This window comes from Rhinolophus hipposideros, assembly GCF_964194185.1.
Source record: "Rhinolophus hipposideros genome assembly, chromosome: 9".
Taxonomy (NCBI): Eukaryota; Metazoa; Chordata; class Mammalia; order Chiroptera; family Rhinolophidae; genus Rhinolophus; species Rhinolophus hipposideros.
The window spans coordinates 91,771,937-91,798,668 of record NC_138055.1 but is presented as its reverse complement, the minus strand read 5'-3'; the positions used below and the strand labels follow the sequence as shown (position 1 = coordinate 91,798,668).

At 42.2% G+C, this 26,732-nt stretch overlaps 3 protein-coding genes across 3 annotated transcripts in view; 1 reads left to right on the top strand and 2 right to left on the bottom strand.

Moving 5' to 3' along the window:
• BCL2L13 (BCL2 like 13) overlaps positions 1-3,133 on the bottom strand; it is a 104,564-nt gene extending 101,431 nt beyond the window's left edge. Inside the window, exon 1 of the mRNA XM_081059417.1 lies at positions 2,573-3,133. The gene's annotated coding sequence lies outside the window, so the exon portion shown is untranslated. The remainder of the gene's footprint in view (positions 1-2,572) is intronic.
• Positions 3,096-25,249, top strand: ATP6V1E1 (ATPase H+ transporting V1 subunit E1). Its single transcript, XM_081059434.1, has 9 exons — positions 3,096-3,452; positions 7,815-7,880; positions 9,927-10,036; positions 10,431-10,497; positions 17,597-17,686; positions 18,340-18,408; positions 20,722-20,816; positions 23,145-23,232; positions 24,689-25,249. Exons 1-9 carry the CDS (start codon positions 3,420-3,422, stop codon positions 24,749-24,751), a joined length of 681 nt encoding a protein of 226 aa, XP_080915560.1. The 5' UTR covers positions 3,096-3,419; the 3' UTR covers positions 24,752-25,249.
• SLC25A18 (solute carrier family 25 member 18) overlaps positions 25,245-26,732 on the bottom strand; it is a 26,097-nt gene continuing 24,609 nt past the window's right edge. The window contains exon 11 of the mRNA XM_081059427.1: positions 25,245-26,531. Within this exon, the coding sequence (XP_080915553.1) occupies positions 26,399-26,531 (133 nt within the window). The 3' untranslated portion in view covers positions 25,245-26,398. The remainder of the gene's footprint in view (positions 26,532-26,732) is intronic.

The following is a 26,732-nucleotide window of genomic DNA, read 5'->3' as shown; positions in this document are numbered from 1 at the left end:
ATGTGTACTATGGCCATTAAAAGGACAAACCATCATGCGCTTTCTGATGTGGTACACTCGGGACACAATATCACACATGTAGTGCTTCTTATATAATGCATAACCAGAATCTAATTATCAGAAAACTATCAGACAAAACCAAATTAAGGGACTTTCTACAACTGGCCTCTTAAAATTTCTGGGACTCTTCAAAAATGTCACTATCAGGAAAAACAAAATCTGAGGAGTTAACTATTCCATATTTCAAAAGACATGATAATTAATACAATAGGTGATCTTTGATTGGATCCTGGATCAGAAAAGAAAAATTGCTACCAGAGATATTGGTGGGACATATGGCAAAATTTGAATATGCAAGTGTTAAATTTCCTGAATTTGATCAATGTATACCCTTGTTCTTATGAAACACACTGACCTATTTAGTCATGAATTACACGCACGCACACACGCACACACACACACACACACACACGCAGATGCTCCTCAACTTACAATGGAGTTGCATCCTGATAAGTAAGTTGAAAATCCTCATTGTCAGTTGAAAATATCAAAGTAAAAAATGCATTTAAAGCATCCAAACTACCGAACACCATCGCCTAGCCAAGCCTGGCATAGACATGCTCAAAACACTGACATTGGTCTACAGCTGGGCCATCATCTTGAGTTTCATCTCAAGAGTAATTGCCTTGCTCTTCTCACTCAAAGCAGGAGACACAGAGGCAAAAACATAAGGCACAATATCCAAATATGGACAGAAAACGGGCCACAGGTTAAACCTGACAAGCTCAAGAGACTGAAAATAACCACATAGGATGGTGTGAACAAAAAACTTCCTAACTAAGGTGGGCCATGGCGGGAAGTCACATCCTTGGTCTGTAGCTACCTTGACAAAGGTCAATCTTTACCTGAAGTGAGCCTGCCTGTTGTCTTTTTGCATCGAAGGTAACAAACCCTTGGAATGTCAGAGTAATCCCTTTTTCCAGACCCCTCAGGGGGCACAACCTACCACACCAGAGCAGGAAACTACAAAATCCTTCATTGTTATCTTGTTCCCCAAATACTATTTCTTTGTGCTGTAGAATACTATTAACTATCCTGTACCCACAAATGTAAAAGAAGTGTCTCTCCATTGTACTTTTATTCAATCCCAGAATTTTCCACTTTGCTTTTTACCACTCCCGTAATCTACAACCAATGGATTTCATGTAACCCTTGAAAAATAAAGTTTTCAAAAGTCTTTGCCTTTATAATTGGGAAAAAGCACTGGGGCTTGAAGCAAAGTCTGGAAGGATTTCTGCCCTAATTTTCCAAATAATTCCCTCTAAGTCGGTCCTGGAAATGATGTTTCAAATGCAAAGATCCCTTCAAAAGAATTCCAAATAAATTATGTAGATACTCCATTTTAAAGGAGGTGGGGCATAAATTCCTCACTCCTTAAGTGTGAGCTTCATATAGTACTTCCTTCCAAAGATGCAGTCAGGAAAGGAGTGGTGGGGAGTAACTATAGTGGAGAAACCTGACAAACACTCCTTCAGCCACGTTGTCAAGGTCAACATCAATAGTCAAAAATGACGTCGACAGCATGAACCCTTGTATGTGATGAAAATGGCACTTTACATCTGTGATCTTCCTACCCCAACCCATTAGCTATCAACCAATCATGAGAAAAATTCCAATAGAGGTGCATCTTACAATATACCTAACTAGTATCCCTCAAAGCTGTCAAGGTCATTGAATACAAGGAAAGGTTAAGAAATTGTCACAGTCAATAAAGAAATTTAGGAGACATGACAATTAAATGAAATGTGTCCTTCATAGGATCCTGGAACAGAAAAAACGACAGTAGGTTAAAACTAAGGAAATCCAAATAAATTATGGTGTCGTGCAGAGACCCTGCTCGCTGCGCCATTTGTCGTGCAGGGCGGCCTGCGGGGCCTCTGGTCCCTGGCCCCACCTAAGAACGCAGGACATGGCTAGGCCAAAAAGGAACACCCACGGAGCCACAGGTAGGGGAGTCAGACCACTATCTTCTCTCTGGCAGCCTGCGGAAACACACGCAGAAGTAGCGTGAGCCGCAGTCTGCCATTCACTTCTCTGCCTGCCAACCAACCAATCAACACAGCCCCGCAGTTACATCAGTAGCCAATTGGCTAAGTTACAGCTGATGGCCAACCAATTACAATCGACCCTCATTCACTACCTGAGCCAGCACCTCCCCACGCCAGGCCCAGAGCCTGGAAACTGCTTTCTGGGACTCTGTCCCCACATATGGAAATTAGTTAATACATCAATATGGGTTAATTAACTGTAACAAATGCGTCACTAATATAAGATGTTAGTAACAGAGGAAACTGCTTTTCACTTAAATGGCGCCGAAAGCCAAGAAGCCCCTGCCCCTCCCAAAGCCAAAGCCAAAATCAAGGCGCTAAAAGCAAAGAAAGCAGTGCTGAAAGGCATACACGGCAACAAAGAAAGACCTGCACGTCACCCCCCTTACGAGGGCCCAACACTGCAGCTCGGAAGGCAGCCCAGATGTCCTGGGCAGAGCGGCTCTTGGAGAAACAAGTCTTACCTGCACCCACAATCTAATGCCCCCCAGCGATCCAGTCGGCCATGAAGACAGAAGACGATACACGTGTTCACTGTGGACGTCAGGCCAGCAAGCACTGGATCACACAGGCTGTGAAGGGGCTCGTGACATTGACGTGGCCAAGGTCAACACCCTGATCAGGCCTCATGGGGAGAAGGCAAATATTCGACAGGCACCTGGGATGCTTTGGGTGTTGCCAACAAAGTTGGGATCATCGAAACTGAGTCCCACTGACTAATCTAAATATAAAATTGTTCACTATGAAAAAATAAAACATCACGGGAAACCGTGAGGGGGAGAAAGGTATGTGAAAACTCTCTGCTCTATCTGCTTAATTTTTCTGTAAATCTAAAACTTCTAAAAATAAAGTCTCTTAATAAATTATTGTTGAGCTTCCATTAAGACCAGGAAAATAAAATACTAAATTCTGGTTTTGTATTAAGTAAATACTTAAATTAAAAAAAAAACAACTGCAAGCGTTGTAAAGTTGGAAAACCTTGATCAGAACTCCTGATCTTCCCTCTGTTTTACTGAGTCGAACCCAAACGGGAAGAAAACAACGCGAAGAAATCCGGAACCTGCGATTTGAAAGGACTGGGGCCGGGGCGCTGGCGCATGCGCCCCACCAGCGACGGGCGGGCCGGGGCGGGGCTTTCCGGGGCCCGCTCTCTTCCCACTGGCTGAGAAGGCTCACGTGTCAGGAACCGGAACCTGCAGTTATTAAAGCAAAGGAAAGCGTATCCTGCGCTGGCTTTTCCTCTCCCCTTCCTTCCACCGTCTTCCTCAGTCCTCAAGTCGAGGTGCCCACCCGCCTAGCATCGCTTTCGCCATGGCCCTCAGCGATGCCGACGTGCAAAAGCAGGTGAGAAGGGTGGGGTGGGGGTTGGGTCTCGCGAAGCTGCGGCGCCAGCCCCGGGGTGGCGGGCTGGAGCCTAGCTCGGGAGGGCGCGGGCCTTGGGCAGCCCAGATACGGGAGGAGGTCCCTGACCCAAGTCCCCGGGTCCTGGTGGTCTGTTTGCAGGAAGGAGTCTTGCTGACCCGGGATGCGCCCAGTAGCTCCTGTGACTCCGGCTCGAGGCTGCGCGTCGCCTCCCGGAACGCGCTGGCCCTTTGGCCCCCCCAACGGCTGTCCCTGTTTTCCCTGGGTACTCGCTGTGCCTGGTAGAGCAGAGCATTGAACACCGGGGTTGAAAACAGCCTCATCACTTGGTTTTAGTCACAGTGCGCTGAAAGAAGGCTGATAGGAGAGAGCCACTTGCCGTGTTTCGAGGTCATTCACTTTTTGAACTGTTAATCTTCGTCTTGGAGGAGTCTCTGTCATAATGAGCTCCATGGTTGGTCTCCCACTAATCTGCACATTCATATTTGTCAAATGCGGAACCCTTGTTCTTACATTTATGAGCCCCAGCACCTAACAGTGTTTGGCACGAAGTGGCTGAGTCGGGGTTTATGGGGGAAAATTGTCAAGTTGTGAATGGACATCATCAGTTTTGCAACTGTATAATCAGTCCTGGGAAACTTTTGTTTTTTAAAACAAGCCGTACTTTCAAATTTGTAGGCATTCGGAATATTATAATGCAAAAATCTCTTAGGAGAATATTGTGACATTGACATGCCTATAACACGAGAATAAGTGGTTTCATTGGTCCTGCCAACAGATAGTCCGAAACCAGGGTCCTTGCATTTAGTAGGTATGTTGCCAGTCAGGTTTTCAGAGAAGGAAGTTTAAGGCTGCAATTTAATCTCTACATAGTTTAGAGAACTAAGTCTACTTTTTGAAGTAACTAGGAAAATTCTCTGACTAAAGCTCACTCACTGGCTTATGAATCTTCTTAGATGAGCAATACAATGTTTTTTTCCTCGGGTATTTCCATTTCCTTGAAAATATCTTGGCATTTTATTTTTAACCTAATACACACTAAGAAGAACGGAGTGTTTCATCATTTCAGTGGTTCTTGTGCTAATCACAAAGTAAAAATGGGTAACAGAAATAGCATCTATGGAGAAGCTTAAGAAATCTTGCAGTGTTCTTACAGAACAGTGGGCTTTTTGAACATTTATCACTGCTGCTTCTAATGTTTTCTGTAGGTAAAATGTGATGCAGTGGGAAAGTACAATGCCCTCCAGACTCTAGTGGTCTGTCCAATCATTAGTACCAGTTCTCTTGTTCCTCTTGTTCCTTTATCCTCCCCTCTTGTTATCATGTATTGAACACTAAGGCTTCCCCAGACAATGCATTGTGAAGGCAAAGCAGTGCATTTACTTGGAATCTGGACCAAAACCATTTTTTCTTTCTGTAAAACAGAAATAATGAAGAAATCTTACCTGTTGTTTGCACCCCTGTACACACTACCATGAGCTCCTGGAGGGCAGTGTATTTTCAGCTGTGAATAGGCAAAGTGCTAAGCACGTAGTAGGTACTTAAATCCTAGATTTCCTGACTTCTTCCCCATTGTATTAAAATACTTGTATATATTTGCATTTTTGTAGGGGAGTATGGTCATTTATTTCATCAGATTTTCAGAGGAATCTGCCTGACTCCAAGAAACTTAAATTATTGGGTTAGCAGGAAGAAGAAAAGTATTTTTTAAAGGCCAGATTTTTCTTCTTTCGGGGTGGAGTTAAATGTCCTCAAGGGGTTGACTGTTTCTCTTAAAGACAGAATATGATCATGTTAACTGTAAACAGGCTTCTCAGACCTGGGTTAAAATTAGTACCATTTGCTCTAGGCTGTCAAATCTGGTAGCAGTCAGTCCAGCTTGAGTGATAAGGCAGATAATGCAGGCTTGAATCAGGCTTCACCCATAGAGGCCAAATATGCCTTGTAGTATTTATAAACACCTGTTTTGAATACTGTATTTAAACTACTTTTAAAATTCCAGACTTTAAGTGACAGAATTAGTAAAATAAATTAATAACCTAGAGGTCCTACCTAAATTTTTTTAATCAGCTGCTTTTTTTTTTAATTAATTTATTTTTCTGGTAGAGCCCCTATGAAATGAAACTACCAATGAGTTTGATTAGCTGTGTTGCTTGTATATTCACTTGGGTATATTTTCCATCTGCTCCTGGAGACAGTACTCCTTTACGAGTATAAATTGGATCAGTCACCCCTAGCTCCTTTCAGAAGACTTTGGTGGACTTACTCTCCGATTGCAGTCAGAGATCTAAAACAAGTTCCTAGCCTTATAGTTTAGTTGAGGATAGGGAAAGTAAATCAGCAATTATGAATATGTGTTCAAGTTCAGGGTGTACAGCGTGCCCTAGATGCACAGAGGTGCGAAGCTCAGGGAAGATTTTCCAGAGGAGATGACGGTTACACTAGCTGAGGCTTGAGAAGTTAGCGAGGTGAGGAGGAGGAGGAGGAAGGTTGTTGCTAGTGCGAAGCAATAGCATGTCTGAAATCTTGGAAGTGGAAAGAGAATGGTAAACTCTAGGAACTGAAAAACTGAAGTAAACTGCAGTAAATAGCAGTCCCCCTTACCCTCAGGGGATATGTTCTGACAATCCCAGTGCATGCCTGAAACTGCTGATGGTACTGAATCCTATATATGTTTTTTCTATACGTACATACCTATGATAAAGTTTAATTTATAAATTAGGCACAGTAAGAGATTAACAACAACAATAATAAAGTAGAACAATTATAACAATATGCTGTCATAAAAGTGAGTGAATGGGGTCTCTTAAAACATCTTGTACTGTACTCACCCTTGTGATGTGTGAGATGATAAAATGCCTTAGTAAGTCAATAACTTGCACCTTTTCACTTATAAAGGAAGCACTATACGGCTTCTCTTTGGCATATCTGAATGTCAGCATCACTACTATTGCGCTTTGGGGCCGTTATTAAGTAAAAGAGGGATCACTTGACCACAAACACTGCGATCCCGTGACAGTGATAACCAAGACCACTACTAAGTGACTAACTGCGTGGATACCCTGGGCAAAGGGATAATGCACGTCCTGGGTGGGATGGAGCGGGGCGGCATGAGATTTCATTACAGCGCACAATTTAAAACGGATGAATTGTTTATTTCTGAAATTTCCCATTTAATAATTCTGGACCACGAGTAACTGAAACTGGGGGAAAGGAAATTGCAGATAAGTGGGGACTACTGTATGGCAGGAGCTAAGAGTCTGAAGAGTGGCCAGGGGTAAAGGTTGTTTCAAATGGTCCAGGAAAGGTAAGCTGTGGCCAGGTTCTGTACCTTTTGAAGTCTGCACTTGTCTTGCGAGTGGGGACTATGATGCACAATGAGAGGCATTTTAAAAGGCTCTTCCTGGGGGAGTGTTACTTAGAGGTAACAAGATTGAGAGAGTAAGGGCGCAAGTTTGGGAGCTGTTGAAGTAATTCAGCTGAAAGGTCATAGCAAGGACGAGCGTTGTAGCTGAAGATGGACAGGGGTACAAATCAAAGAACTACTAGGAGAGAGCGATAGGGCTGGGTGAATGATTGCGTGGGAGGACTAAGATACAAGGAAGAGTCTGAGTTGGGTGTTGGGGCTAACCCTCAAGAAAAGTGAAAGGAGGGGGTGGTAGGAGTGATTCGCATGCAGTTTATTATTTAATGTGTTGAATTTAGGTTACTAAATAAGGGTATCCAAAAATGCTGTCTGGAGGCAGAGAAAGAAAAGTATGGTCCCAAAGGAGACTTGAGAAGGAGAACAAGGAAGTCATGGAAGCAAAGGGAAGGGCTTATTTAAGAAAGGAGGGTGGTCAGCTTATCAAGAGATGTTGAAAGATCAAGTAAGAAAAGCCAAGATTTAAGGGCAAGGAGACTTGTCATTTTATGAGAGTAATTTCAGTGGAGTGGAAGGAGTAGAAGTCAGATTGAAGTGTGTGGGAAGTAGGAGGTAAGAAAGTTCAAAGAGTAAATATCGGTAGCTCTTTGATAATCTTTTATTAGGGATGGAGAAGACAGAAGAGCTGGCTGAAGGGGGTATGAAGTGGAGGGGGATATATATTCAGTCCTCCCTTTCCCATAGTCCCCAAGTTCCTTGAGAGTAGGATTATGTCTTGTTTACTCATGGTCCATTTGTAAGAGCAAATTCCAGATTGTAAATTCCCCGAGGACAGAAGCTAATTTATCCTTGTACACACTGACTGGCACGTAATATACATTCAATAAATGGTTGATTGTTGAATGAATCAGACAAGATATTTTCTTCTCTTGTTATATTTAAAAATAAAATAATCTTTTTTTTCTTTTTTTCCCTTATAGATTAAGCATATGATGGCTTTTATTGAGCAAGAAGCCAATGAAAAAGCAGAAGAAATAGATGCAAAAGTAAGATTTAATTTTCTAGGTTTAAGAAGTCATCAAAGTTTCATATTGTTTTGCTTTGCTACATAGTAATTAGTAAAATTGTTTAACAATATATTGCATAGGACTAATAAGAATATCTCTTATCTTTAACATTAAAAATAAATTTTTCTTTCTAAACATTCTGATTGTCAGTAAATATCCTAAAATTTTATGGTAGGAATAAAAATATAATGGATGGGGGCCGGCCCAATGGCTCAGGCAGTTGGAGCTCCGAAGTCTGCCAGTTCCATTCCCACATGGGCCAGTGGGCTCTCAACCACAAGGTTGCCAGTTCAATTCCTTGAATCCCACAAGGGATGGTGGGCAGCGCCCCCTGCAACTAAGATTGAACACGGCACCTTGAGCTGAGCTGCCGCTGAGCTCCTGGATGGCTCAGTTGGTTGAGCGCCGGCCCTCAACCACAAGGTTGCCGGTTCAACTCCCTCAAGGGATGGTGGGCTGCGCCCCCTGCAACTATCAATGGCAACTGAACCTGGAACTGAGCTGCGCCCTCCACAAGTAAGACTGAAAGGACAACAACTTGACTTGGGAAAAAAATAAAAGTCCTGGAAGTACACACTGTTCCCCAATAAAGTCTTGAAAAAAAAAATGGATGGGGGGAGAAGAGACACATCTTCCTTAGAGGAGAATTCCAAATAATTGATGTGGATAACTTCCCTCATCAAGAACTTGCAGCTTCATTCCTCCCCCCAACCACCGTCCTCACTGGAGTGTGGGCTGAATTTAGTAACCAACTGTAGAGTATGGAAAAGAGTATGGAAAAGACAAGAATAGTAACTTCCCAGTGGGAAACTGTGACTTAACCAAATGCTCTAAGACAGTATCACCAGCGATGTGGGTAATTCAGCAGGTTACCCCGAACTCGGACAGGGTGAGGACACTTCACCTCTGGTATTCTTCCCCAGAACCCGTTACTAGTTATTAAGGGGAAAAAAAAACAAATTAAGGGACATTCTATAAAATATCAGTACTCTTCAAAACTGTGAAGGTCATGAAAAACAGGAAAGACTGAACAAACTGTCAGAGATAAGAGGAGATAAAAGGAGACACAATGACCAAATAAAGTGTATCCTGGATATTTTGGAACAGAAAAAGACATTAGGTAGCAACAAGGCAAGCTGAATAATGTTTGGAGGTCGGTTAATTGTAATGTGTCAGTGTTAATTTCTTAGTTGTTTTTTTTCACATGTACTTTTTTTAAAAAACTTTTTTATTAGTTTCAGGTGCACAAGACAAAGTAATACTTAGACGTTTATCATTTATATCCCTCACTGTGTGGACCCCACTCCTCCTATCTAATTTCTTAGTTTTGATAAATCATGCATGTAAGATGTTTAAAAATGGGGAAATTGGGTAAAGGTACAGTTTGTAATATTTGTGCAACTTTTCTGTAAATCTAAAATTTTCCACACTGAAATATTAAAACATTATATGGAAAAGAAAACAGAATAGAAATTTTAAAAAAGAAACAGAAAAGTAATGGATGGGTTAATTTTCTCATGAAATCTAGCTTTCAGACATTTAGCATCTCTGACTAATTGTGATAGTTGATTAGGGGAGGGTATAGTATTTTGCTTTTTTATTAATTTGCATTGGTACAAAACACAATAGTGTACAAGTATATAAGGTATACATGAAAGCTGTCATTACAAAGGTGATAGTGAGCATTTAGAAATTATAGATATTTCTAGTTACAGATTGTTTATATACACAGAAGTTCTTTAGGAAGTACCCAGATTTTCTAAATTCCCAATTCTGTGTTCTTTACATTAGCCTTCTAGTAAGCAAGTGGATTAAATTTAGAATATATAATAATATTTTTCATATACAGAATATTCTACCTGATTATGTCCTTTTGAATAAATTTTAAGTAATCTTTGAGGATGAATTATAATAAATTTCCTGTTTTAGATATGGAATAAGGTGATTATATTCAAGTACCTGTGATGACCAGCTGCTTAAAATAAAACTGTTAAAATCCGGTGTCATGAATTAATTCCCTGATAGGCAGAAGAAGAGTTCAACATTGAAAAAGGTCGTCTTGTGCAAACCCAGAGACTGAAGATTATGGAGTACTACGAGAAGAAAGAAAAGCAGATAGAGCAACAGAAGAAAATGTAAGTAGGTCCTTACAGTTTTACACGAAGGAAGCTTTACAAAGTCACTGGGACAAGAAGACAGAGCAGGTGCTTTGGAGTGGTTCAGGTCATAAGTGGATCTGACTTTGGGGAAGTTGCTTCTCTGTCCTCGCTTGTGAATACAGAAGCCTCACAGGATCATGGAAAGATTAAATTGGGTAACTGATATATTTCATATCACTTGGTAAGCACTTAATAAATATTTTCTTACCTTTGAAAGTAAGTTGGTAGAGACTACTAAATATTTTAGTGGCGTTCTCTTTGGAGTATGTACAAAGAAGTATTTGAACATACATAGGAAGCAATATATTTTTTTCTCTACAGTTCTTGTTTTCTATGCTGTACTGATACTATTTTTTCATACCTTTTGCAGTCAGATGTCCAATTTGATGAATCAAGCAAGGCTCAAAGTCCTCAGAGCGAGAGATGACCTTATTACGGTGAGTAATTAGCCCTTATTAGTTACAAAATCATAAAATGTTTATTTTCCTGTTATAGAGAATTCACTAGTTAACATTAGCTAATTAAGGAGTTGAATGATTTTTAGAGAGAGAACATTTGGTCAGGAAATCATCGTGCTGGGTATAACAAATACGAAAATGAATAAGATACTTGCGCTATCTCAAGAACCCTGTGATCTAACAGCTCATAGACTGCTGGATCGTATTAGCACATCACCGGTGGACTCTATAAGGGTGATAGGCATTAAGGAGGCCAGAAAGGTAGGTTGGCGCTGGTACAGGGGCCATGAGTACAGACCAAAGAGCTTTGCCTATTTTCAATAGAAAAACCACTGAAGTTTTTATGTTATTGCATGGGGATTATCACAAATAAGGTTCATGTATGATTGTGTGGGCTGAATTTAACAGGGAAACAGTGAGACACAAGACCCTCATCATCCTAGGAAGAAGGCAGAAACCTGCAGAAACATTGCACTTAGATGAGCAAGCCTAGAGGTATTTGAATTATATTCAGGAACTAAAGGATGCCTGCTGCTTCCACTGGCATTCATTGTTACTGCAGAGGCCCTACATTCCTTATAAAAGGGAGAAATAAGAATTATGTAAATATTGGAAAGCAAGAAACAGTTACCAGTTTGCAGATACGATTGTCCCCTGAGAAAATATTTACTAACTAGTTCAAATGGTGACTGGCTACAAAGAGAACATACAGAAATTAATAGCTGTTTTTTCTATATGCCAACAATAACTGTTAGCAAGTAAAATAAAAAGATCTTTTTATAATAGCTATAAAAATTATTAAATTGTTGGGAATGTAAATGAATAAGACCCATATGAAAAAATTCTAAAACTGAAAATGTAAAACTTGCATAAATGGAAAATACACCATTTTCTTAGATGATTAAAGAAACAAACTAATATAAGATGTCAGTTCTTAGAAGAATCTGGCATGTGTCAGTGTTGACACATTTTACAGGAAGATGTTTCAGACATTGACTACTGATAGACTCCTTTTCCAAGTTCAATGCTAAGTACTGAATTTCAGACCTGGCTAGAAGAATCGTTCCATTAACAAAAATGGGAAGGTAGAAGGACAAGCTGTTTTAAGAAAAATGTAACTAGCTCACTTTTGGACATGTTTGAGGAGCCAAGAAACCTCCAGCTAGAAATGTCTTGTCAGGATGTGAAGTGTAAGGGACTTATATTCAGGAGACTTGATACTTCAGTGTTTTTTTTTAATACTTCAAATTTGAGTGTTTTTAAATTTTAGGAACATGGGAACATAGACAATCTGTTGCTGATTTATTTTGCCATGTGTGACTAGTTCATCCTCTATAAACTACAAAAGGACTAGAGAGCTTTTGCGGAACTTTTGACTGCAAAATGTTAATGTCTCAAAACAACTGTTACCTAGCGTCTTCACCAAGATGCTGAACTTCAGTAATCAGTTGATTTCCTTCCAGGGGGTTCAGATTCTTTTAGCAACCTGAATTGATTGACCTCATATAAGCTGCTCTTAGAGTAATATTATGAGCTTAGGGAATGTAGTTTTTTGTGGAAAAACTTGAGTTTAAGAGGGTCAGCTTTCAGTTTAAATTTCAGCTCTGCCATGTTAATTTGATTTTTGACCCTCAATTTCCTCATCAGTCTATTAATTATGATACTTGATTCAGAGGGTTCTTATGAGGATCAAATGAGAACGCACTTAAACCTTCTAGCTTAACATGGCATGTAGTCTTTAAGGAATGTTAGCTCCTTTCCCCACCCCATCTCCTCCAGTGGTTCCATCTCGTAATAGGACTGGGGAGTTAAAATAGTCTCCCAGCTTGTTGGTGCCAATGCCGAGAAAGCCCCTTGACCAAAAGTTGCTGCTTGGATATTTATGCCCAGATTCAAAAATGACAACTGTGACAGCTACTTGTGTATATGCTATTATTTATACAATTCAGGAGTTTATAGGCATATAGTTTAAATGTCTCAGCAGCATTCCTAAATTTGAGTACCAAGGGTTACAACACATACTGTTAAATGTCATCATCTTAACCAGTTATGCTGTGGTTTTTTTTTCTTCGAGATTTTATTGGGTAAGGGGGACAGGACTTTATTGGGGAACAGTGTGTTTTTCCCAGGACCCATCAGCTCCAGGTCCAGTTGCCATTGCTCAATCTTAGTTGCAGGGTGCGCAGCCCACCATCCCTTGCGGGAGTCAAACTGGCAACCTTGTGGTTGGGAGCTCGCGCTCTAACCAGCTGAGCCATCCGGCCGCCCGGGAGCTCAGTGGCAGCATTCTAGATGCGGAGGGCTCAGCCCACTGGCCCATGTGGGAATCGAACTGGCGGCCTGTTGCCCAGAGCTCGCGCTCTAATCTTAAACTGAGTCACCCATCTGTCCTGTGCTGCCTTTTTGAAGAGCAGTGATATTAAAAGTGGAAAGGACTTTTGATGACGTTTTCTGCTGGCGCACTGTCTGGTGGCATGCTTAGGTTTTGTAGCCACATGTAAATAACCCAACGGTTTAGTAGATTAGACTTCACTTTTAATGATTTTTTATTTTTATTTTTTCTTTCATCTGTTATTTTTCATTTATTTTTTATATTTTGTTAGTAATTTTTTTCTAACTTTTAAAAAATTAATTTAAAATTTTATTGAATATGTTTTTGGAAACTGTTTTAAATCCTTTTAAATATATAAAGAATTACTACTGTGGCTCCATGAAGGAAATTTTTGGTGTCATGGATAAGAAAATTCTGATCATTCATTTATCAAATACTGTGTTTCCCCAAAAATAAGACCTAGCCGGACCATCAGTTCTAATGTGTCTTTTGGAGCAAAAATTAATATAAGACCCAGTATTTATATTATATTATATTATATTATATTATACCTGGTCTTATATTAAAATAAGACCACGTATCACATCATATCATATCATATCAAGACCCAGTCTTATATTAAAATAGTTTGCTCCAAAAGACACATTAGAGCTGATGGTCCAGCTAGGCCTTGTTTTTGGGGAAACACGGTACCTGAATGCTTACTAAGTGGCAAGCGTGACTAAGTACTAGAGACAAAGTAAAATCAAGTCCTGCCTTCGTGAATTTAACATCCTAGTAGGTTGAGTTTGAGTTGTGTTTTTTTAAAAATATAACAAAAATCTGGGTGTGTGTTTTTCTTTTTTTTCTATATTTTTTACTTGTTCAATACCAGTGCTTCTCAACGTTTTTCCCCTCTCTTCAGAATAGTCACACATTTGTTTTACTTTTTAGTAACATCTCTCCTCATACACGATGATTTTCAGATTTTTGAGAAAGAGGATATAGAAAGTGCAGTTGTGAGCCGAAATTCCTGCCTCCTGAGTCTCCTTTTATGGGCCACCAACTCATTTGGACTTCACCATCTTAGTGCGTGGCACTGTGTGTAATCTTCTGTTTACTTAGTCTTGCATAAATAACAGGTAGCCCAGTAAAACTTTGGCAGGACTATGGGCCATCATAAACATTGACTTTGTGACTTTGGAAGAAGAAAAAAAGTGCAGTTGTACGGAATGAACATGTTTTACTTGTATAATTGGAAAAGATTCAACTTTGGATAGTTCTTTATTTTTGTTATTCATGCTTTTTTTTTTTTTGATAGTTTTTCAAAATACTGTTATCCATCATTTTCTTCCAGAGATGGGCTAGAGGAAAAGGATTACATTTTATAAGTTTGAAACACAAATCGGCAGTTCTGTGTTATACCATATACCTTTCCCAAATTTAATAGACCCCAGAGGAGCCAGAGTCTGCTTACCTCTGAAATCATCACAAAATTCTCTGTGTTAAATACTAATTTGATCTTTTAGTTTTCATTCCTCTGTTTTCATTTCAGAATTAAGGTGGGTTCCCTTGAGGCAGTAAGCGGTTTGAACTTCAGAGTCTACTTATGCTTGTCTCGTGCTTGCTGAGTTCTGTACAGGTCTGCAGTCTAACGGGGTCCAGACTAGAGAGTGTGTGTACAGGCAGGTCTCGGAGATAACTGTGGGTTCGCTTCCCAACCACTGCTTTAAATAAGCAAGTATCTCAATAAAGCGAGTTGTAATCTTTTTGCTGGTGAAGAGTTTTGCCTTAAGTTTGTAAATACTGCAACATGATAAAATGAGGTGTGCCTGTACAACCTTTTGAGCATGACCTTAAAAAATTAGTCAGCAGCTAGGAGACAGGATGGAGAGAGCAACATGAATAAAAAACAGGCCTTCATTTGGCAGTACATGCGGGAAATGGAAGTAGCTTGGTAGAGCGGGGAGTGGTAGGAGGTGAGGCCTGAGAGACATTCGTGTTCAATTAACAGAGCCTGGAAGGGAAAAAGTGCCGCCTCCGAAAAAGAGTTAAGAAAAAAAAGGAGAGAGCCTGGAATGCCTGCTGAAGTGTAAGGAATTTATCCTTGGCGAGTTCTCAAACTTTCATGGGCATAAAAATCACGTGGAGGAACTGATTAAAGTACAGACTGTCAGACCCATTTCCAGAGACTTTTTGTTTGTTGTCAGCAATCAGCATTTTAAAAAGCGGCTCAGAGTAAGGTGGCCTGGGAACGGCACCAAAAAGTCCTCTAGGCTTAAATTTGTGTTAGAAAAAGAGAAGTGGTGACAGTGGGGACCACATAACCAGGAGGTTGTGGCTTAACTTGGTGTTTTTACACTTTTGTAAGAGTTTATTTGAGCTAAACTGATGACATATGTCGGGGAGCAAGGTCTCAGATGGTCCCAGGTATGGCTGAACTTTCAAGTCTAGAAGTAGGAAGGCCTAAACCACAGTAGCAGCAAAATGATGAAGAAAAGGCAGGAGACTCATCCCAGAGATACTACAAAGATAAGAGTCTGTCGGACTCGGTGACCTGCAGGTTGTGATGAGTGAGTGGAAAACAGGGCTCAAGAATGACTTCAGGGTTACAGGGTTCTGCACCTGAATAGATGAAGGTTTAGAGATACAGGGTGAGGAGCTGGCGAGGGGTGATGATAAGCCTTGGAATTGGGCTTGGGAGAGAGGTTGGGACATAAGTGGACCGCACATGGTTCCAAGTGGGGCTCTGGCTTCGGATAAGGTTGCCAAGGTTGTGAGTTTGTAGAATTAGAAGGGAAGAGGGGCAAGGAAACAAATTGAGAGGCATCAAATGTAACGTGCAAGAAATAGAGATTTCTAAGGAAACCTGGGGGAAAAGCAGTTTTGTTCTGGGAGGATAAGGAGAAGCCAAGGGAACAAAAAACTCAAAGAACAAAATGGTAATTTAATGTAGCATCTAATGCTTCAAGGAATCAGTGCAAGCAAAGAGCACAGTGATTTTCGGATTTGACATCAGGGTGTCCTTTCCGACGTTTGCCTGCGTGATTTCATTGGTTTGATGACAGAAAGCCAGACTGGAGTGGCCTGAGAGTGGAAGCGGGTGTGTGTGCAGTGAGGAACTGAAGGCAGTGTGTACGGCCTCTTAAGAAGCTGAGCTCTGGGAACGCTCGGTGTTTGATCTTTCTGGAACAGAAAGTCCAGGCCTTCTGGAGCGTGCAACTTGAATTCCGTAGACAGCCAGAGCTTTAATTTGTCTAATGTATAATGAGAGTTTTGTGGAAATAAACACTTAGGTAATTTTAATTCTAGAGACACTTGTTTCTTAGCCCTTTGCAGTCTGACTTCTTGCCATCTAGTAGTTTACAGTTTAGCAAACCACAGTAAGTAAACGGCATAGAGAGGTGATGTTACACGTACAGAAAAGCACACCTGTGCTCTAAATGGATGTTGCTATTTTAAACCATTTCTAGCTTTATCCATAGAGTAAGAAATTATGAAAGAAGGGAAGTTGTCAAGCAGTTGGATAGAAAAGGAAACAACAAAAGATAGAAGGAAGGTGAAAAATACAGAAGTAGGGTAAAAAATGAAAAGGAAATAGTTGAGTTGTTTTGCTACCAAATTTGGTCTCAGTTGCATAGTCTTTTAGTTATTTTTCTCAATTTATCCTTCTTCCTTGCCTGCCCAGGTACACACCAGGTGTAGGAGCTTTGAAATCCCTTTGAGGCTTGAATTTCTGTTTGGTAGGCAAATTTTTTAACCCCTTTGAACCTCCCATTTCCTATAAAATGTTCCCATTTTATACCAACATATACCTGAAGCTTATTTAGAATTAGATAAGCAGGTAGAATGACTAGGATAATGCAAGTGTGTATTTTTTTTTAAGGGAAATGAAAAACTCACATTTAAATTGATTGATCTTGAAGTAGAGATTTCTGGTGCTGTGGTTTAGAGAGGTGAACTAGAGACCCCTTGGAGGGAGGCCTGCTGACTCTTCAGGCCAGAGAAGCCCCAGGTAGACATGACTTTGATGTTGACATTGGTTTCCTGCTTCCCAGCACTGGAATCCGATGTTTTCAGACCCCTTAGAGACAGTTAGGTTCACGTGGACAGAAAATGCCGTTGCAAACTCATAAAACACTAATACATAAGCTGACATGCCAACTGCAGTAAGTAACACATGCCTCCTTGGAAAAGTTGCACATGGAGCCAGATTAGAACCAGAAAGTTGTTTAATTGTAGAATCAGAGTGTCACTAGGATATTAGTGGTTTGTAACATTATTGATCATAATTTACCTTTCAAATTAGCATAAAGAACATTAAAATCATTGATAATTGAGCCTCCCTGAGGTAAATGGAGGATTTGCAGATAACTCATTATTGGTACTGTGATCTTTATCCAGACATTATCTATTCTTTTTTAATAAAACAAATGGAATCATCTTGTATAACTGTCTTAATAGCTTGCTTTTCAAGTCTGTATCATAAATCTTTCCGTGTGAGTTGTGTAGGTTTCTGACCTGACTGCTAGTGGAGACCATTCTGCTAGATATGATTTCCCTGGGGGCCACGGCGGTGCTTCCTGCTTCCTCGTAGCACTGTACTTGGCATAGCTTCCATTTATCCTGGTCTCAGAAAATGTGTTGGATGAAAACAGCAGTCAGATGTGCAGCAGGAACAGAAGCCCGTCCCAGCCTCACAATGGGTTGGTTCTGCACTGACTACCCAGATGTACAGATAACTGCTTTCTTTTCCACTCATTGTAGGACCTGCTAAATGAAGCAAAACAGAGACTTGGCAAGGTGGTAAAGGAGACAACCAGGTACCAAGTACTGCTGGACGGACTGGTCCTTCAGGTACCCTTGTAGGCCAGGCCTACTACCGTTACCACTCCGGTTCTTGCCCATTGACCACACGTTAGAGGCCAGCTCGGTTTTCCCTGTTTTCTCATGTTAGCTTTTTCCCTTTCACTCGTTTCCTTGTCTAACAGAAATGTACTGCATGTCTGTGGGGTTGGAGACCTCTAGGCTTACAGCGCTTTGACATTGTCTTATTCATTCTTTATAAGTCAAGGGTCACGTTCGCTTGCAACCTTCAGCTTTAACTTTTAAAGCTTTAAATTAGCTTCCCTAGTTTGACTTCACCATCAAAATACTTGCTTTAGATATTTGGGTTCAGACCAAAGGCTGTATACATTTTAACTCTTTCCTGCCCAGCTCTGAATCCTTGTTTTACTTAAGTTAATTAGTAATATCTGTCCTCAATTAGTTCATGTAGGATAAGACTCCCATGTCAATTTTATTTCTACCACCAGAACACTGGGTGTAGTTATCTGATCTGTGATACCAAGATCTTGTCTCCATGTTCTCATATATGCTGTCTTGGCGGAACTTATAAGGGGATATTTGTTTCCAAACTAGATGGAAAAATCATGAAAACATTCCATTTTGCCGTTGCTTTCTTTTGTAGTTTGCATTTCCGACTAATTGCATCTGATTATGTCACGTAGGGTTTGTACCAGTTGTTGGAGCCACGGATGATTGTCCGTTGCCGGAAACAGGATTTCCCTCTGGTAAAGGTAAAGAGCTGAGAGAAGAAATCTCTATTTATTTGTTTGTTTGTTTATTTATTTATTTATTTATTTATTTATTTATTTATTTTAAAGATGAGGAAGTTAGGATTGAAATGCGTGCTCTAATAGGTGACAGCTCACCATAGGAATTAGAGGAGTATTAACACATTGTAGATAATCGTTTAAGTGACCTCAGCCTCTAACTTCTTTTCTTAAAGAAGCCAAGTTACCATCTGAGCTAGTAGCCTCCTCGCTTTCTGGATACTTTGTAAAACCCTAATGTCTACAAATGCAACAACCAAGGCAGCACCTACAGGCCTGGAGCAAAGATCGGCAAGACCATCTCAGTGAGGCAGCTGCTCTCAGGCCAGCAGGCGTGGCTCTAACCTCATACACTCTGCACCTGGAGACAGAGCGTGGGTACCAGGGACCAGCCACAGGGGGTCAGCAGTGAGGACATAACTGTCGTCCCAGGGCGAGTATTGAGCTGCCCCCTCCCTCCATGACCTGGTGGAGGCAGAAGGTGCCCTGTTGTAGAGCTGGCCCCGTGGCAAGTACATACAGGTTGCAGTAGGAGGTGCGCGCTCTGGACTGAAGGAGCCTGAGGCTGGCAGCCTCAAGTCACAGAATGGACCCCTAGCTTGGTTCTGTGGCATCGAGTTGTTCTTCAGATTAAAATTCCTCCATGTAGCTTGCTTTCTGGCAAGGATCTGAGTGCTTAGTCCCTTGGCAATCACATTTCTTATAAATTAATACATTTGCAATACATAATATATTTCTATTCTTATTATAATTTGTCTCCCCAAATAACTTGTCTCCTAGGAAGGAAAACGTGCCAGCCGGATTACTTAGGTGTTCATTCCCCTTAATCTGCACGATACGTTACTAAGTTGTGGTTCCGGTTTATAAACCGTGTCAGGAATGTGGATCCATGTTTGCACTGACAGCCTCATTCACAAACCTGAGCAACAGAGAGCTAGACATACAGAGAATTCAGCAGCACGCTCATCCTGCTGTGGAGTCGGGTCCACGCTGCCAGCTGGCGTCTTCTGGATGACACACCCGTCTGGCTACATGTCAGGCAGGTTTCTCCTGGAAACCGAGTGAGGCATCCAGTGGAGAGCGGGACTGACTAGCTCTGCAGAGTGCTGCTGTGTAAGGTTTGAGGAGCAGGGAGAGTTGAATATATGCATATAAATCTGTTCAACTAGTCATATTGTCAGAAAAATAGTAAAGCTCCTTCAAGAAAATGTTTTTTACATTTGTTCCAGAGTGTGCACAATATTGTTCAAAGATACCGTGTTTCCCCAAAAATAAGACCTAGCCGGATAATTAGCTCTAATGCGTCTTTTAGAGCAAACATTAATATAAGACCCTGTCTTATGTAATATAATATAATTAATATATAATATATCCGGTCTTAATAATAATTTTTGCTCCAAAAGATGCATCAGAGCTTATTGTCCGGCTAGGTTTTATTTTGGGGATACAGGGTAGGACTTTCCACTAATTGTCCTTTATCACATTAAGTGCCATATAGCAGTTAAAAACTCACTTTCATCTGCTTTTTTCCCAGTGAGCTCATTTCTTCTTAAAATTGGTAAAATGTACATAACAAAGTTAACCATTTTAAATGTGCGGTTGCTTTAAGTACATTCGCATTGTTGTGCCACCAGCACCACCACCCATCTCCAAAACTTTCTCATCTTCCTGAATTGAAACTCTGTCCCCATCAGACACAGACCCCCCCGAAATCCCCACACTCAGCCCCTCACAGCCCCACGCTACTTTCTGTCTCTGAGTTTGACTGCTCTGGGTCCCTTAAATAAGTGGAATCACACAGTATTTGTCTTTTTGTGACTGGCTTAGTGTGCGCAGCATGATGTCCTCAGAGTTCATCTGTGGTGTAGCGTGTGTCAAAATTCCCTTCCTTTTTAAGGCTGAACAATATCCATTGCATAGATGCACCACATTTTGTTTATCATTCATCCGTCATGAGGCACTGGCTTGCTTCTACCTCTTGGCTACTGTGAATAGTGCTGCTATGAACATGGTGTGCAGGTATCTGTCGAGTCTCTGTTTTTACTTACTCGGATGCTGCCAGATGTGAAATTGTTGGCTTAAACAGTAGCTCTGTGTTTAACTGTTTGGGGAATCACCACACTCTTTTCCACAGTGGCTGCACCGTTTTACATTCCCACCAGCGATGCAGCTATTCTCTTAATTGAAATAAATAGGAATATCCTTGCTTGTTGATTTTTTTTGAATACCTGCTTCCTAGTTTCTGCTAAAGCCCATCATTATTTTCTGTTTTTCCAGGCTGCAGTGCAAAAAGCAATCCCTATGTACAAAATCGCCACCAAAAAAGATGTTGACGTCCAAATTGATCAGGAGGCCTTCCTGCCTGAGGAAATGTAAGTAAGGAGCATTTCTGCTTCTGACACTTGGCTTTCTCTTCTGGTGAGCCTTTTGCAAAGTGAGTTTGCTCCCGGAAAGCGTATGGCTGTGCTCCGCTTGCAGTGCTCTGTGGGTCCTCTGTTAGCCAGGTCACATACTCTAAAGTCGAGCTTCTCGGGGTCTCAGCTCAGCCTGCAGAGTAGCAGCGCCGGTCCTGTACCCGACCTCACATGTCCGTATCACATGCTAAGGAGTAGTATCTCCACCGTAAAGAGTTAACAAGGACGCGTGGTCACGGGTAACTGAGAGCTAGGTTCCTTGGGTACAGAACCATGAATAGCAGTGGTACTTCTGCTGACTGAGGAGATGACAGAACATTTCTTTAGCATCCCTGGTACCTCACGCAGTGGGGTCTCTCCACCACCTGTCTATCTGGGCGCACCACCGACCGGCACTGCAGACCCGGGGACACAGGAACTGAGCTGAAAGCACCACACTTAGAGCTGTCAGACCTGTTGCCTAAATCCATCATTTGTAACATTAGATCGGAGATCTTGATTTTTGTTTTATAAAGTGAGGAAAAGAGACGGGAATAGCATTCAGGTGAAAATGCTTATAAACTGAGAAGGTTTATAAATGCTTGAATGTAACTGTTGGATTTAGGTCTTCTCTTTGCTCTGTACTAGCTAGGTAGTCATAGATTCGTCATTTAATCTCACTGAGCCTTGATTTTCTCATCTGTAAATTGGGATAATAACATCTATTATTATCCCAATAATAATAATAATAGGTGTTGTTGTTATTGGAACTCTTGGGAGCATAAATGAGTTAATGTCTACACAGCACTTAACACAGTAGCTGGTACTTTCCTGGGGCTCAGTACCCAGTTACCGTCCTGTCCAATAATCACTGTTGTGGAGATGAAGCAGACAGGGTGGAAAATACTTGGTTCAGGCTCTGGTAAATAATAGGCTTCAGTCAAGACCACTGTTCTGCAACCTTTGGGTCCAGATGTTGTGCATTTCGGTGTTCAGAAAAGTTAGTACACTTACCACAGTTACGTAGTATCTCCGGCAGGGTCCAAGGTGTCACCCCCAAATAAGAAATGCGCTAATATTTCCAGTGGGAACCTAGGGGTAGTCACACTCTGAGGGATAGATATGTAAGCGTAGGCTTGTTAGTCGTGTGCTGCCAGGTGACTGCGGGTCAGTGCAGGCTTTGGTGTCACGTGAAGTAAATCCTTTTCTTTTCAGAACTTTTTGAATTTCCAGATTGCAGGTGAAGGGCTGTGGGCTTATTTCAGTGCAGATTTCAAGTGGACTTTTAAATATTGTCATTTTATTCAATAAATTCATCATTTAATTCAATCTCTTTAAGCCTGTCTTGTTGGTAAAATAGTGAGGCTCCCAAGACTCCTGTGGGGTTCCTGGGAAGGCGGGCTCCTGGAACGCCCTGGGTTTTGTGTTGTGGGAGTGCATGTGGGAGATGTTCTCTTCTCATTTACTGGAGGCCTTTCCTTCCTCACTCCCCAGCGGAGACCAAGAACTAACTATCTTCCACACAGTGGGGTCTGGATTTCAGCAAAGAACCAACCATGCCCTTAGGAGCCAGAGAGTCTGTTTAGGAAAACCAAAGATAAATGAAACGCAGAAATGGGGAAGGAGGAGGAGGAAAGAAAATAATATTAAGGTCGTAGTCCATTACAATTTTCCACAGAAAATTTGCAAAATACCCAGCCTATGTTTCAGCCTGCTTGTTTTAAGAAATATTTGATCAAATGAAATTACGACGTAGCAGAAGAATTCCATTCCCCGAGGCTCCCTGTAATAGGCTTTGGCCTGCTTGTCTTATGCCTTTGAGTGGAGAAACAGGACAGGAATGATGGCAGGGAGGCATGGCTAGAGCGGGACTTCTGGCAAGAACCTCACAAGGTTGCAGTGGTTACTTTTTCTGATACACAACTTTGCCTTATCAGTTAGCCCTGGCATTTAGCAGGATTGGGCTTCAAAGAAGCATTCAGCTGAGGACTCTAGATTTGCAAACTGGGACTACATCTTACCCCTTCTCATTTTGTTGGGGGGAGCTGACAGAATTACATTCGGTGCTGTAACAGAAAATCAAGTTGGCACATACCAGTCACTTGGTAAACGACAGTTACCATCATCATCCATGCCTTAAATCCTAAGAAGCTTCTGAATTAACTTCAAGCTTGTTGCTTATGTTTATTGGCCCCTTGTAGTATTTAGACACTCCACACACCAAAACGGCTTTCCTTTAAGGGAATAAAGCGCCATGTGTGTTTGTCTCAAATCTATAAAAGTTGTTATTTCCTCTGTTCTTTGCAGAGCTGGTGGAGTTGAGATCTATAATGGGGATCGTAAAATAAAGGTTTCCAATACCCTAGAAAGCCGGCTGGATCTCATAGCCCAGCAGGTGAGTATGGGAATACTTCTCATTAGTTGGTCTATTACTTTGAAATGATACAGTGAACACACGTCCACTCACTAGTATTTGGGATTTGTTGCTCTCTGTCCACATTTTTTGACATTTTCTTGAATGGGGATTAGGCCTTTAGTGGCCTTTACTGAGGTGACACCATTTATATGAGGGAGGATTTGGGGTCAGAACAAGGGTTTTGTTTATCTAGGATTTTAATGTGCACATTTACTGTGTGTGGAGATGCTGTTGAAGTTCTTTCTCCAGCAAGAATGATGGAAACTAAAGTCCATATTTATTTGAAGAAATGACCACAGGGCTGCCTGCACTTGCGACAGTTCCCACGGTTGCACCACTAAACTCGAGGAGAGGAGGCAGGAGAATCCGGTTGTTTCAAAGTGCTGGGCATCTCCCAGTAGTGGTGTCTACTGCTCCCTTGCCTCCCCCTCTTTTTTTTTAATAGTATGTCAAATTCAGTAACAAAGGGATCACTAGGTGGCCACATCCTCTCCTTGGCATCGTACCCTTCCCCCCTTAAATCCTCTCTACCTCATAAATTGGAGTACAGCCAAGGTTGTTTGTACAATGGGGTCCAAAGCAGTCCATGGGGAGCATTATCCTTTAAACGTGTGGAATAGGATTCAAAAGAGATACAGAACTCAGCACCTCTTTTATTAAAAAGTGGAGAGACTTTTGGGTAAAAACCCCCTAAATTATTCTCATAGCTGTCTGGGGACTAGGCCTCAGTCTTTCCACATGGACGATGCCATCATCTACTGCTACCTGTCTGAAAGCTAAAGCACCTGGACGTGGATTGTTGTCTGCTGTAACTTAAACCGTAGAGCTATGTGGCCCAATAAAGTAGCCCCTAGCTACAAATGGATATTTCAATTAATTAAAATCAAGTAAAATGGAAACTTCAGTTCCTCAGTAGCACCAGCCACATTTCAAATGCACAGTGACCACAGCGTGGCCTTAGAAGTTTGAGGTTAAATCCTAAGGATTTTTTAGTTGCCACAATGAGTACCTCAGCACAAACTTGCGTTATAACTTTTCTGCGTGGCACATAGTAGGCAGTCAGTAAGTATTTGATGAAAGAAAGAACGTAGGCGATGCAGAAAATGTCGATGAGCTAATCCTGTTAATGGGCTCTTCTCCCCACCTTCCCCTATGATGGAAGCCTTAGAAGGTAAGGACTTTAGTTTTTAATTGTTTTTCTTTGTCCCTTTTAAGCAGTCGGTCTTATAACCCCAACTTGCCATCGGTTGAGTTTCTCACCACGGCTTCCCCTGAGTGGCTCAGGGAAGCGGAGGACTCACGGGGCGCACTCGGCTTTGTGGTCCCCTTCCCAGCCAGGTGGGGTTAATGACTTGCCGCCTGTGTTTAGGATGTGCAGTTCTTCCCCAGTTCTAACTGACAACGCTCATTGATGAAAAATCCTCTCTCTCCACAGATGATGCCCGAAGTACGGGGAGCCTTGTTTGGTGCAAATGCCAACAGGAAGTTTTTGGACTGAGCCTTGGAGGCGGGGCTCCTGGACTGCTGTGTCGGGGACGTTTCCGTTACTTGCAGACAGGCTTTTCTGTGTAGCTTCCTCTCTGCTGTTCTAACAGTCTGCCTTTATCAGTGGACACCCTTCTGTAGCTACCGCCCTTAGCTTAGTTGTTAACAGCGGGAGAAGGTTGTACTGGGTAGGACGGGAAAGCTCCCCTCTCTTATCTAAGGAACAACTCTCAGTTTTGCAGCTCGAAGGGGAGGAATCCGGTGATGGTTGCATGGACTTCACCCCGTCTTCTGCTCCCTGCGGTTCAGGTTTCTAGCCCAGAGGGGGATGTGTATGTTTCTCTGCCCTTAAGTCTCTGCTCTTCAAGCTTCCTGTGCATGTGGGGCACGCATTCCTTCGGCTGTAGTAGCTTCTGTTACCTGTGCGGGCCTAGAAGTGTTCCTTATCTGTAAATGTGATTGAAAATCTAAGCCATGATGCTGTATTTATTAAAACAAAAGGTAATGTGAATTCCGTTGTAATTTATTACGCAAGGCACTGTAAGCATGTGGTTTGAGGGGGGGAAGCTCCTACTGAGATCTCTAGAAAAGACACCATTTTCCAAGTGCCTACAGCATCTGCTGGTGGACAGCTGTCAGTCCTGGAAACCAGTAAGGCTCCCTGTGTCCTCTGGCACTTCCTGCTCCTTTCACCAGGCCCTCACCCACAAGTGTGCACCACACATGCAGTGTTCAGTATTCCCGCCCTCTAGAGGGTTCAACAGCTTTATTGAGGAAGTAGTTTTACTAGCTGTGGCAGAGTCAGAAAAGAAACGAAACTTAAGGGGTTTTTTTTGCTGTGTATGGGGACAGCCAGGAGTGCAGTTTCCAGGTTCTTGGCCTCATGTGGAAAGATGCTGGCTCAGGCAGTAAATGGCCATCAACTGTGATTGGATGGCTATCCGCTGTGGCTAGTTGACCGTCAGCTGTAACCAGCGAGCCATTGGCCACTAATATAACTGCTGTGGCTACGCTAGCAGAAAATGGGGGCTAGAAGAAGATGGTGGCTGAGCTAGCAAGAGCTGATTGCAGTTAGCGGATTGCAGATCGTGTGGCTCCTGCTTCCTGTGTCTCTGGCCCAGCTGCCAGTGAGACTATAGTGGTATGACTCCTATCTATGGCTCCGTGGGTGTTCCTTTTTGGCCTCACCATGTCCTGCGTTCTTGTGTGGGGAGCGGGACCGGAGACCCCGCAGGCTGCCCCGCACGACACATGACGCAGCGAGCAGTTTCCCGCATGACTATTGGGTCTGAACCATCTCACAAATGTCCTTTTCTCCCCCCCGCTCCTCATTTATTCTTTCCTCAGGTGACTACGCGCTGCCCAACGTCTTACAGCTAAGTAACTGGAAGACCTGGCGTTTTCACTCGAGTCTGTCGAGACCCCGTGCTCAAATGCAGTCCTCGAGGAGGGGGCTAGTAAGGCGGACCGTTTTCATTACCATGAACTTTAGATCAGGTAGGGACTAATGGAAATTCCCACTCCTGGAGAGGCATTTTTTCCTCACGACTCGATCCCCTACGTCTGATACCGTTTCTCTTGTCTGTAGCAGCCTTGTGGGGAAGGAACAGAGGCACATGGGAACTCAGTCACAGCGAACGCAGGCCCTCTAGGCGATGGGTTACGACATGATAGAACCGAAACTTAAAAGCCACTGTGCCAAAACAACGCGTCCCTGTGGTGGTCTCCCCCTTCTAAGGAACACCTTGCCGTGATGGACACCTGTGTCGTGCTCATTTTCATGTCGTTTGGGTCTGAAATGAACACAAAAAGTAGATGACACACTGTTCATTGCAGCCTGTCTGCTTCTCCCACTAATTACAAGACGAGATGGTAACCAGTCGACTATTTCAGACAGTGTCAGGGCGGCCGGCCTGACTGCCGGCTGCTCAGTCTCAGGTGACCGTACCTCTCAGCCATCTACACTTGGAAAGTGTTTGCGTGGTTTCAGACTA